The sequence below is a fragment of the Scatophagus argus genome, chromosome 6 (assembly GCF_020382885.2).
Source record: "Scatophagus argus isolate fScaArg1 chromosome 6, fScaArg1.pri, whole genome shotgun sequence".
Classification (NCBI taxonomy): domain Eukaryota; kingdom Metazoa; phylum Chordata; class Actinopteri; family Scatophagidae; genus Scatophagus; species Scatophagus argus.
In genome coordinates this window covers 5,097,931-5,110,416 of record NC_058498.1, presented here as the reverse complement: position 1 = coordinate 5,110,416, position 12,486 = coordinate 5,097,931, and the positions used below count along the sequence as shown (strand labels likewise).

At 42.2% G+C, this 12,486-nt stretch overlaps 1 protein-coding gene across 1 annotated transcript in view; it reads right to left on the bottom strand.

The window, feature by feature from the left end:
- Nucleotides 1-9,160, bottom strand: part of LOC124060514 (collagen alpha-1(XXIV) chain) — an 82,301-nt gene extending 73,141 nt beyond the window's left edge. Inside the window, exon 1 of the mRNA XM_046391589.1 lies at nt 8,552-9,160. Coding sequence (XP_046247545.1) covers nt 8,552-8,604 — 53 coding nt within the window. The 5' untranslated portion in view covers nt 8,605-9,160. The remainder of the gene's footprint in view (nt 1-8,551) is intronic.
- Nucleotides 9,161-12,486: the final 3,326 nt, after the last annotated feature.

Below are 12,486 nucleotides of genomic sequence, written 5' to 3'. Positions count from 1 at the left end.
AGCAGACAGCCACGTCTATACATTCTGGCTCTGCACACCAGTTGGGTGGTTTGGTCAGAGGTCATATGAGAGAGCTGTCTCAGCCTCAGCTTCCCCCTCTCGCCCAACTATATCTCCTTCAGGTGGTCCCTTCTCACGTTTCATCACACAACTTCTCCAAAAACTTTCATCTTAACAGCATTTCAGAGTGGTACGCCGCTGCTGTTTTATTGGCTTATGTCACTTGAAAAGAGGCCAACAGTACGTCACTCATGTTCTGGTGTGTACCAGTCGCCTTACTGCTTGTCAATTTTAAATGCTGCTGCTGGTGGCCGCTTTGTCTCTGCTGTAAGAAAAGGCATAAGTCACTGTCATTTGCCCGTGGTGTATAGCAGTGGATGAGAAGTGATACACTGTTTTCTTGTCCCATAAGGGGGTCAAACAGCAGTAAAATACCACCAGTCAAAGAGACATACCAATAAGAATCAACGTAGGACACCACGATAAGGAGTGGACTAATCATGACACATCATCAGGAAAACACACTTGCAATTAATAGGGTTGTTAAGATGTTGAATTACAGTGTGTCAGTAAATCACGCCACTGAATCAGCACTCACAACACCTCAGGCCCCTGACACTGAAACAGCTCATGGTAAAGGAATGCAGTCGATATGAGGGTATAACCTGAAGTTAGCTAGACATATGTTTGCCAAATGTCTCTCCACATGAATCGTTAAGTTAATAGAATGAAACAATGAAGCTCTTAAATCTATTGCCTGTCGCCAGCTCTGGACACATTTTGTGAATCCTCACATCCTGTGAAAAGAGTCGGGGACTTTGACATCATAATAACATCCAATTATGAGATGACATCAAGAGAACACTTTAACTAGCCAACCATAGCGGTAGGTGGTCCATACAATGACATTAGCAAAGCTAGCAATGGTTGGTTAACATTAACTCACTTGGCTGTGGGACGCTAATAAACCTAAAGTTGGTATTAATGCTATAACAGAATCAAGTTGTTAAAATGTTAGCCATGGTGACATTTGCTGACACAACACACACTTTGAAGGACCCTTCATTGCATTTCCTCCATTTTAAAGTAAACAGTATCAGTTAAGTATTCAAACAGTATCAGTTAAGCTTGTCTGTTGTCTGTTTAACCTGAGGTTTCATTTGATTCACCAGTATGTTCAGAGATACAGTTAATGGTTAACTGTTGCTAGTCGGCTATTTGTAATTTCGACCTGTTGACCGGAAATCTGTTTGAAAGGGCCTGAAATCATTATAGTAAACACCAACCAGCCATTTGGAAACGTGTAAGGATTAATATCTTTATACCATCTTATTGTGTATGATAGGCCCAAATGTCATAACTGCAAACAAAATAAAAGAAAAAAATAGACAAATATTGTCTTTTTTGTATAAATTGTGACCTGGTCAATGTGAAGGTCATTTGTAACGAGGGAAGAAAACTACTCAAGTTGTAAACTGATTAACATAAACTCACAACTATTTTCATGTCATAAACCACACAGTGCTTGTAAAGGTAAATGGAGAACTAAAACAACCAGCTGATTAATCAGTCAATAACATTTATGTGGTAAAAAATTTGACAATTCATTTATACCCTGTAAATTTAATAATTTCCTGCTTTGAACTCTTGGTTGGACAAAACAAGTAATCTAAGGTGAACCCTTTTAGCTCTGGGCCTTTATTTAGTAGTTAATCAATTGATTAATTGATCGGAAAAGTTGGGCGACACGGTGGTGCAGTGATTAGCACTGTCACCTCACAACAACAGGGTTCCAGGTTCAAATCCCGGTCTGGGCCCTTCTGTGCCAAGTTTACATGTTCTGGGTTTTCTCCAGGTGCTCCGGCTTCCTCCCACAGACCCCCAAACATGCCCCTTACATTAACTGGCTACTCTGCATTGCCCTGAGGTGTGAGTGTGTGGTTGTCTTTGTGTGTCTGCGATTGACTGGCGACCAGTCCAGGCTGAACCCCGCCTTTCACCCAAAGTCAGCCAGGATAGGCTCAAGCCCCCACGCGACCCTGACGGATAAGCTGTAAGTGGAATAAGCAGAATAAGTAAATAAGCGGAAAAGTTCCCTACATTGACTGCTTATCAAAGCAATGATTGCTTGCAGCCCTAGTCAATACTGACTTGAAATCAGTTAAAAAAAAAACAAAACACCTGGGAGCCCCATAAAAGGCAAAGTCTGTTGATGAAGCCATTCGACATCATATGACATATTTCTGTCTGAAAATAGGCTTTTTGTGTCGAGTTTTATTGTTTCCAGGCAATGATGGATTTTGTCTCAAATCCATATTTGGTTAAAAACAATTTAATTTTGTTCATGAAAGCCTGCCTCAGCAAAGCTACGACTGCAAAGAGGGAGAAGCCCCAGCAAAGATTTAGAGAGAGAAGTGTAATGTCCGCCTTTTAAGATTAATTTTTCCAGCTCATAAAGAACGGTTTGTCTGACGGATCTTCAGTCCCAAAGCACTTCAAAGGGATTGTCGACCAGGAGAAAATTATCTTCTTACATATTCGGAAAAGCCACAAATACCATGTACGTGATGACAGCCATCTAGCTTCAAAATACTGTTGTACAGAAATGCCCAAACCACAATTTCATATGTACTTGCAAATACTTTTAGAAGATTTCTTATTTATTCAAAACAGTACTAATCACACCTAAGGACCTATCTTGCTTACACTGCATACTGTGACCTTATCTCTCCAGTGGACTCATGGAGCAGTCCTTTGACCTTCACTGACCTCACCTCTAGGTGGCACTGCCTACCATATAGCTGGAAGGCAGCATGCATTATTTACAATTGGCAAAAGCCAACAGAAATGTAAAGAAACCAGCAGGAGTCCACAGATTGTGGAGCAGTGTCTCCAACCACAGAAATGTGCCATACTGATTATAGGGGTAAAATACAAACTGATAAAATAATATGCGGCTTTACAGAAAGTAATTTGTTGAGATTGGATGTGTATTTTTATTCACAGGTGAGTTTTTCCTGCTAATGTTCTCCTCTGATGTCCATCTGATTTCAAACTACCAAATAAAACCACCACATAAGTCAAATCACTAAAACACAATTGAAAAATGGAATGAAAACTATGGTAAAAAAATTGCATACAACTTGAAATACAGTCAGATTTACAGATTTTTCCAAAGTGCTTAACAATCTTTAAAAGCAAAACTGACAAACACTGAACAGAAGGTTATAGGTAAGATAAAATAATAATAATAATTATGTATATATATATATCTAAAAACAATAAGTTAAAAGCGACAGTAAAAAGACGCAGTAGTCCAACTGTTACAGCAGACAAGTCATGTCATCTCCTGTCCTACAACTATAGCTCAGAACATACTTTGCAGAGCATTTCTCATCCACAACTTCAGAACGCATTCTGTACATTCAAACCAAATCAATCACATCGACAGTCCTGTGTGCAGTAGCAGCTGCTGACACAACTTCAAATAGCTTCTGGCAACTAGTGCGATGATTTTCAACATGATGTGGTGGGACCACAAACATCCTGCTATTTTAATATGTAGTTACATAAGACTACCAAAGGAGTACTATCAATCACAGGCTGCTGTTGCACCTTAAACCTCAGGGAATTGTTACTTGAGTGTGATGGCTAACAAAAGCACATCTCTCCTTTGTGGCCTTTGAGGAAGAGATTAACCTGGCAAAGCGGCCACCAGTGTTTATGTGACCCTGTTTGATGGAAAGCCACAAATAGACAACCATGTTTGTTTTCCCGGGCCAATGTGGCCCTGCAGGGGAACAGAGGCAGACAAGGAAAAAAAGAGAAAGAAAGAGAAGGAGAAGCCAACAAGAGAAATAGAAAAGAGAAAGGCTGTCAGTATGAGCTGTGCCTGTCACCTGTTTCCCATCGGGAAAGTGGTGTGACATTCCACGGCCAGGAACACAGACTTATCCGCAGGAGAAAAGCAAGAGGAAAACAAAGGAGGGAATATATGATTACAATCATTCATCTGTTGAGAGAGGATAAAACTGACATTTATAATGCAATGAGTGGCTGGTTCTGCTTAAAAGTTGGCAATGTGTAAAAGTAGACCAAAAAGGAAAACAAAAAACTAAATATAACACTTAGCATTCCCTTTTGGAGTGTCATGTGTGGCCATCTGATGCTGATTCAGACAACTTTTTCTGCCTGTCTGTCACACTGTCTCCCTGTTCAGGGCTATTTAAGGCATCCCCGAGGCTCTGCCACCAAGCGGACTCGGGTCATTGCTTCAGCACATCCACAGTGACACAAGTACATGCAGTGGTCATTTTCTAGCGCCTTGAATCTACCATTTGTCATCCTTCTATCTCAGTATGAGCTTGACATTTTTAAGCTTTTTATTGTGTTATAAAGACTCACATCCAAGACATGCAGAGACACCAGTTTGACCATTTCTTTATTAAATCCCAAGGAAAGTCCTTGTATAAGTGACAGCCCACTATGACATGCTTTCCAGTCCTTGCAGTTAATGGAAAAGACTGCTGAAAGCAAGACAAAGCTCCCCAAACACTGCTCTGTTGACTCAGGGAAATACCACTATGTGGGGAGTGGGTGTCATGTCAAGACTATAAATAATCACAACTTAAAACTCCCCTCTGCAATGAATCATTCCAGAAGTAACAGATCTCGTCTTTCTCCCCTCAAAATTAGCTTGGATCCCTAACAATGGTCCATTCAATTGAAGAAAAGGCTGAGAGAAGCAAATGGAGTGCTCAATTTGGCTTGGCAAACAGCAGCAAACTCACTTTAACTCTGTTTACAATCCTCATAAGGAAAGGGAAACAGTTCATCATTGATGTCTGTCAGGGGGTGACTTTGTGAGCAGTGACATTCAACAGTATACTGTTTACATGCCTAATTTGGCAGGCCACTTACCAAATCCATTAGTGGCGACAAAGCATGCAAAGCTGTTAATCAACCCAAACAACTTTGAAATGCTTAATTTCCTGACCAAAAGGAAGGGATACCGATGAAGCTGCTGTTGATTCAGTTGCTGAATCTGTTGCTGGGGGTCACGCACAAAGCCAACAGCGGCTCTTCTCTACTATACCTTCTTTGATTTGTGAAGACATGTTGGATAATCTAAACAACCCCCTTGACTGACCTTTCCCATTTCATCCCTTCTGTTGACTTTGAAAAGAGTGTTACCCACAGAATATTCCAACAGTAGATTTAGTACTCCTTAGAAGTACTCCATATGAGCGTAATTTTTCAGAAAATTAAGTTTTACAGAGCATAACCTTGGAGCACTTGCCTAACCTCCGCTGTTATATGCCCCCTTGGCAAAAATGTGGCAAGTGAGCCCAGATTTTTAATGGAGTGGAGTTCAAAACAGAGAGAAGGCAAAAACTCTGAAACATAAACTGACAACAATGCGCTAAAGAGCTGTACAGGCTCACAACCGAAGTCACTTTGCCAGAATGTGAAATTATGAGAGAAATAAATGCAGTCATATATATGTGGTAGATCATACACACACATATGTTGTTCATAATGGATACCCCTCTCAGTGAAAACATCTGACTTTCTCACTAACGAGGTATTCTGTTCCTGCATCATAATCTCAACCAACGCGTTACTGGACATGTACAAATAACTTTGTAATTACTTTATTGTAGAAGCACTCAGCTAGCCTTCTCTTCGTGTCCAAATGGCAATCAGTAAAAAAAAATAAAAATTAGCAGGTCAAAAAGTTTCCAGGTTTCAATTGTCCACTTGATGTTCGTCTATGGCCAAGGCTTGAAATACTTTCCAAGCGTGATTCATTTCCAAACTAGCCCAAGCAACGGACAAATAAAAATAGAAATCTAGACCTAATTTCCTAAGACCAGCATGTCATGTCCGTATGCTTCTTCTTTGACAAAGAGCCGAGCATGGAGCGTGGAGGTGACTGGAGTCAAGAGGTCACTGCAGACCAGAGTAAAGATTGACTTAGCCCACAAGACAGCGAGCAGACAAAGAGCTGTGAGTAAACTTCCACTGGCCTTTATTGGTTTGCCCTTTTCCTGTTGCATGGGGACCTGCAGATGTTAGGAGGGTTAAATACACTAACTCACACAGACAGGTCAGAATCCTTACAGCTACTGGTGTGGAGAAGGTGAGCATTCTGCAGCAAGAAGGTGGAAAGGCTGTGATCCCACCGTGCATTATTTTGCATGGATAATCAGGCTTACAGGTGAGGGGGAGCAAACCATTAAAACGTTTTTCTTATTTGTAGTTAGCTTCACAGCTATAATCATTAAAAATTAAATCACACAAACAATGACCAAAAAAAATAAACCTTAGCAACATCGTCAAAGGCAGTATTTTAGTTGGGTAGTAGTTCCTACTACAAAGGTTCACAGTGGGGTCTGTAAATCATCCTGAGTGACCTGGACTTTGTTTCTTCTGAGACACTTTGCTGTTGAGTTTTTCAGTTGTCTGTGAAAGTCAATCAGTCCTTCCATGATGCAGTCCCATGAACAACGTCTACTCACTTCCACTGTCACAGGGGTAGTGCTCTTTTAAACTACATAAACCACCTGAAGAGGTGGTACTGAGCTTGTGATACTTTCAGACAAAAAAAATTCAAAATGAAAAGTCAGAATGTGGTGTGTCGTGAGGTGACTTTCTGGCAGGAATACATGGAGAACAGGAGATCAGAGACCATATTAAAGGTAAGTGTGACAACAAGAGACATGTTACATAGAAAACAATGCATTTTGTCCTTTGTCGTGTTCCACAGTGGACTTGATCACGGTCCAGTCAAATAAAGAGTGTGTATATTACTATTTGCATCCTCATATAAATAGAGTCTAACTGATGTAGCCTACGTTCAGTGAGTGTCATGCCTCATCACCTTCCTCAGAACAACAGAGAAATCGTGTACCAAAAACCAACATGACACTGAACACATCATCATTAAAGCATGTGCACAACACGGCACAGGATATGAATCGATCAAACTAAATGTCATTTTCCTTCATCATGTAAAACAAGTCTTTTCTGAACTGAACCACAGATACTTAACCTAACACAGGTCCCAAATCTTCCTTAAAAACTAACCACCAAAACTAGTCCACCTCAGCAAGACCTCACAAATCACATTTTTCTAAGCTGTTACTCTAGGCCTCCTCCTCCAGGAAACAAAGCATTGCCCATCTCCTCTTCCTAAGAAACTTACATCATCATCTTATCATGGGCGCTAGCCAGTGTTGAGGAGACAGCATGCTCTCAGTCAAGGGTGCAGCATGTGAGTCTCTTGCAGCTATACAGCACAACCACTGCCAGCAATGGCGCACCAATTCCTGCAACAGTGGGTGATTGTCTGGAGCTCAGGAGCCAGTTAACCACTGATGCATACACACTAACTCTCCCAGTGAATTCAAGGGAGGCCACACTTGTTCTCAGTCAACTCAGTTCTCCCATAAGGCTCCCATTTTCACTCTCAAGGAAAAAAAAAAAACGGACCTCTCGGGATTTCAGGTCTGCTTTGTTTTCCATCGAGCAAACACTATCAGCAGAGAACAACAGAATACAGTGTGAGCTGTGATTCATAATAGAGTACAGACAACTTGGACTCACTTCTGATAGGAGAAAATATATTTCCTGTTTAGTTGCCTATAGGGGAATGCACATTTCTGGCCACAGTCCCAGCTGAATGTAACAGGACAACAAAACCTGCATGCAGGATGTCGATAATAAACACTTCCATGAGGAATGTTTAGGTTTAAAGGCACTAAATATATCATTTTGTCCCCATTTGAAGCCTAAGCACAAAGTTTGATTGATTTGCTAGCTCTTCGGAGCTTGACAGCAGCTCTGATGCTTGTATCATCAAGCAGTATAACAATGATTTATCACAACTGACATGCTGAATAAGCAATGCTGCTTCCAAGCCATTCTCATTCATCCTCTCCTTACATCCTTTCTCAGTTTACCATAGCCATGTGAGTGAAAGATAAATTAAAAGAAAGGGTGTTCAGCAGAGTCCCACATGGTATTCATGTTATAATGCTGGAGATTGCAAGCTGCATGTTCATACAGCCAGTTTAAAAGCACTTACTTCTGCTAAGTTGTCAGCTACATGTATCAAGATCAACCAAGAATAAGAGAGAAAAAAGCTCACTATGAAATATTCAAACGGTGTGTTCGTGCAAAAGTAAAAATATCATTTGAGAATGGGTGTACTGTCTGTATAATTACTGTGCCGAAATAATCACTGAAAGTCAACAAAATCAGAAGGACTGAAAATATCTAAAAAGAGATGATTGATTCCCACACTAAACTCGCGCTGATCTAATTAAAATAATGTCAGTCACGTTTTGGTGGCAAAAATTTGAAGCTGCAGGAATCTATTCAGTAAATTGGCGCCTCTGTCAGGGAAAGATGCCAACAAACCAGAGCAGAAATAAATCCTCCTGCTGCTATTTAATATGGAAATCTGTTCTGGGAACAATTTCAAGAGCACATATACACAAACAGGTAGCCTAACAGCTGCATACTATTGAAGCAAATGCCCACTTACGTTGCTGCCGCGGAAACGTGTCCACTCCTTGTCCGTTGAGCTCCTAAATGCATTTGTATGCATTTGTCCAGGCAGCAGAGATCTGGGTGAAAACAGAATCACACTGAAGAGGATACCTGCTCATGGGCTAACCATGAGGACGCGTGAAGTGGACGCTGGAGTCGTGCCACCTCAGAATTTCCTCATCGTTTTGCAGTCCGGAGGAGAGATCTCTCCAAGTCGTTCAAAGCAGAGCTCCTCAGATCCTTTGCGCTCTGCGGCGCGCAGTGATCAGGCTAATTCTATCCAATGTGGAGACGCGCAACAGTTGCATCGAACAAGAAAAAAAAGAAAAAGTTTTCTTGGAGAGCGGCTAGTCAGGCTGTAGCAGCGTTAACTCGACTGCCGTGTGGACTATAGAGAATCAGAGCTCGGCTCCCTCTCAGAATGCTCTCCAGCACAACAGCAGATACAGCCCTGCGCGGCTTTACCTCCAGGCGTTGGTTTCTGCTATGTGCCTTGACTTGCACTGATGCAAGGGGACCCGTCTTCACCCCAGCACAACTCCTACCAGCTGGTGGTGTTGGATTTCACCAGTTACACACTCGTGACATCACAGATAGACTTTTTGGCTTGTGTTCATCAGTGCCCTTTGTCTACTTTTGACTACTGTATCAGCCTACTGTGGGTACAATAAGTACATTTAACTACAGCAGGGGAGAAGGCATGTTTTGAATGTGAAAAACTTAGCATAAACCTGCTTTCAAAGACACGCACGTGCACTTACTTGCACATACGCATTGTGTACACACCAGGACCGAAATAATTTAAGAGAAAGAAGAACATGTCAGTCACAGCAGCCTCATGTTGTCTGCTGACAGGCAAATCTGCCTGGTGCTGCAGGTCATGGCACTCTTGTACTGACACGATGGCAACTCATATCAGAACTAGTTTGCAACACTTTGTTTTGATAATGGTAATATAATTCCTCTGAGCAGTAAGTAGGGTAGGGCGGGGTACCCATTTGGCATGGCAGTATGAAGATAAGCCACAACAAGTAAGTGAGGAAGTCTTGGTGTGAAGAGAGTCACAGTGCAGCTCAGAGGTATGTGATGGTGCTGTATATGAAACAACCCAGCTGCAATCTGGACTTTATCTTGTTTGTCCAGCAAGATCATTAAATTTTAAAGTCTCCTATTGACTGCATTTTTTTTTTTGACTCACATAAAATCACCAGCAGTTATGTGGCAGACCACCTGAGCTGGTCTGAGGCTATGAAATCTGAAGGTGGTTTACCGGGTTAGGCAGCATGCCATCCAGTTTGAGGGGGATCGGATTCTGCATCAGCTCCATCTGATGATATTCACACAAACCCAGATTTACAGGGTGTATAAAGGATTCTAGTGTTTATCATAAAACATTTCTGCTCTGGCATTGATTACAGTTGGAAATAAACCTTCTTTGTTTCCCTGTAACCTTAACATGCGCATCGGCTTGCCGCCCCTCCCCCTCCCTGAAAATGACACCATTTCTTTTCTTTATCTTGTTCAGTGATTTTTCCAAACAAACAAGATTTGACCCACTTCCTAAGTTAACCCACTAACACAGAACAAACAGAGCTCTATGGGTCCCGGGGCCAGAGAACCCCCCAAAAATACACCCCAGCATCCTCCTCCAGGCATACACAGCCTGTCTCCCTCAGCTCGGCCTGGACAGAGAGGGTGTCCATATGGTTTGCAGTTTAGACAAGTGGGGGGACGCTACTAGGAGACAGAGCAGTTCCTGCCTCTAATCCCAGGTGGAGTATGGAGGGTTTATTAATCTGAAAACAGCAGAAGAACAGTTACAGTGAACAGTCACAATGCCCAAAAAAGGAGTAATGGGAAGAGAGGTCAAAGTGAAATGGAAACTGCTAGCGAGCCTTACAGTCACTATAAACAGCTGAGGTAAATAAAGAGCATTCATTTCGTGGCTCCTGCAAACAAGGCATCTGCAGCTTTGTGCAGTGGAGGTCTGTGTGTCTGCAGCAGTGGGTCAAACTCGATCCCCCTCTTCATCAAAGACAGTTGTCTCAGAGGAGGAAGCACTTGCACGGGATGCTCTCTCTCTCTCTCTCTCTCTCTCTCTCATGCTGGCTTTGCCATCAGCCAGCACCTTGGGATAGCAATGCTTCCACCAGATGTTTTTGTCCACTTCCAGGAAAGAAAAATGTTGAGCGATGCTGGTTCTCTGACAACATCATGAATCAACATTGTGAACAAATGAATTACACGATCAGTTTGTAGCACAGCCCTGACATTGTGTGCTTAAATAAGATCTCTCTTAGAGAAGAAGAGCATTTGCCATTTGCTGACTAGTCAGCATTTGGAAAAGCCTTGGAAAAGTCTGAATCCAGACATGTGCCCAGTTGATAAAAACCTCGATGAAATTATTGATATAGAGCCTCAAGCTTCTAAAAGGTTCTATAAAACTTTTTACTGTATTATACCATAAAACTACGTCAGCCAAATATGCACACTGATTTACAGCAAAGTTTTCAAGATGGATTTTCTTCCTTTTTTTTCACATGTCCAGATGTGTACTAATCAGTCCATTGTGCACTGAGCACCAGAACATCAGGCCCAAAGAGTGACTGCTGTCCGATAATCAGAATCAGATCACCTCTTTTTTCTTTCTGAGGAACAAACAGATGCAGATGAGTGTACACTGACCCCCTCCTGAAACATGTGGTATTCCCCTCTCACAGTCTCATAACTTGCAATCTCATTGGATAATCAAGCCAGAATCACCATGGCAGGACCAGAGTTTTCGGACAATGACAGCAGAGTTTTAAACATACATGACGGGGTTCTGAGTAGAACAATATGTGTTCGCAGATGGCGTCCTTCCATATGATCAGATATTACGTAATGTACAACGAGCGAATGTCCATTCTAGCTTGACTTCTTACTGTACCACACTTGCTAATGAAAACAGCAGATATTTTATTCAGAAATAATTAGAATGTCTTTCTTATTCTTATTTCTTATACACAAGTCTACTTAATTTGGACTCAGGGGTGCCACTTGGTACTCCTACCTGCACACAGATGATTTCAGCTCCAGAGCTTCCCACTGGAAGACCTGGATTGAAACATACACATGTCCTGGTCAGAGAGCATATTGTCTTTCAGGGTAGTACAGTAACAGCTTGTAAATGTGGAGTGTGTGGAAACTTTTAGCCTCGCAGGACCAGATTAAAGCCAAAGTCAACCGAGCTGGTTAAAGAGAAAAAGAAACAGAAAAGTGAGTGAGGAAGAAGGAAGGCTCTACGGTTGGTAGAGCGTAAAACAAAGCGTTGCCTTGTATCCCGACCAGTAGAGATTATAAAAATGTGGCTACTGTGTGTGGATTTCCTCTCAACAAAAAGTTGATTGGTTAAGTGGGCCTCATTAGGTAAACAGGTCATCAATAAGCCATGAATCTGTCCAGAATCTGACTGAGGGAAGGCAGTTTGCTGACATGTGTATGTGTGACCAGGCTGACATCTGACTCTACCTGCAAACTGGCTAGACACTGAACACGGCTCCATCTCTAATTAGCAGACTCAGTCCTGTGTAATTTCTGTCCTGTGTGCATGTCACCGGCTCATAGGGCTGTTATTTTGCCGAACGGGGAGAGAGTGGCCAACAGCTGGGAGAGTGCTTAACAGATGGTGGAATACATGTGGAGCTGCCGATAGCTGAAACAATGCTCCATGTCAAAGTGTATGCAATGAGGTGGTTTGGAAGAGCTTAAAGGACCAGGAAAAAGCAGACAGAGAGGGGCCAGGGGAGTCCAGGGTGAAGGGGGTGTTTGGGCTGAGAGGAAGTTTGGGAGTGTGTAAGGAAAGTGAAAGTCCCTTTGGGGATCATGTGGAGCGGAGAGGAACACACACACGCTGCACAAGGAGATGTTTCCTCATGTTTGGCTTTTAAT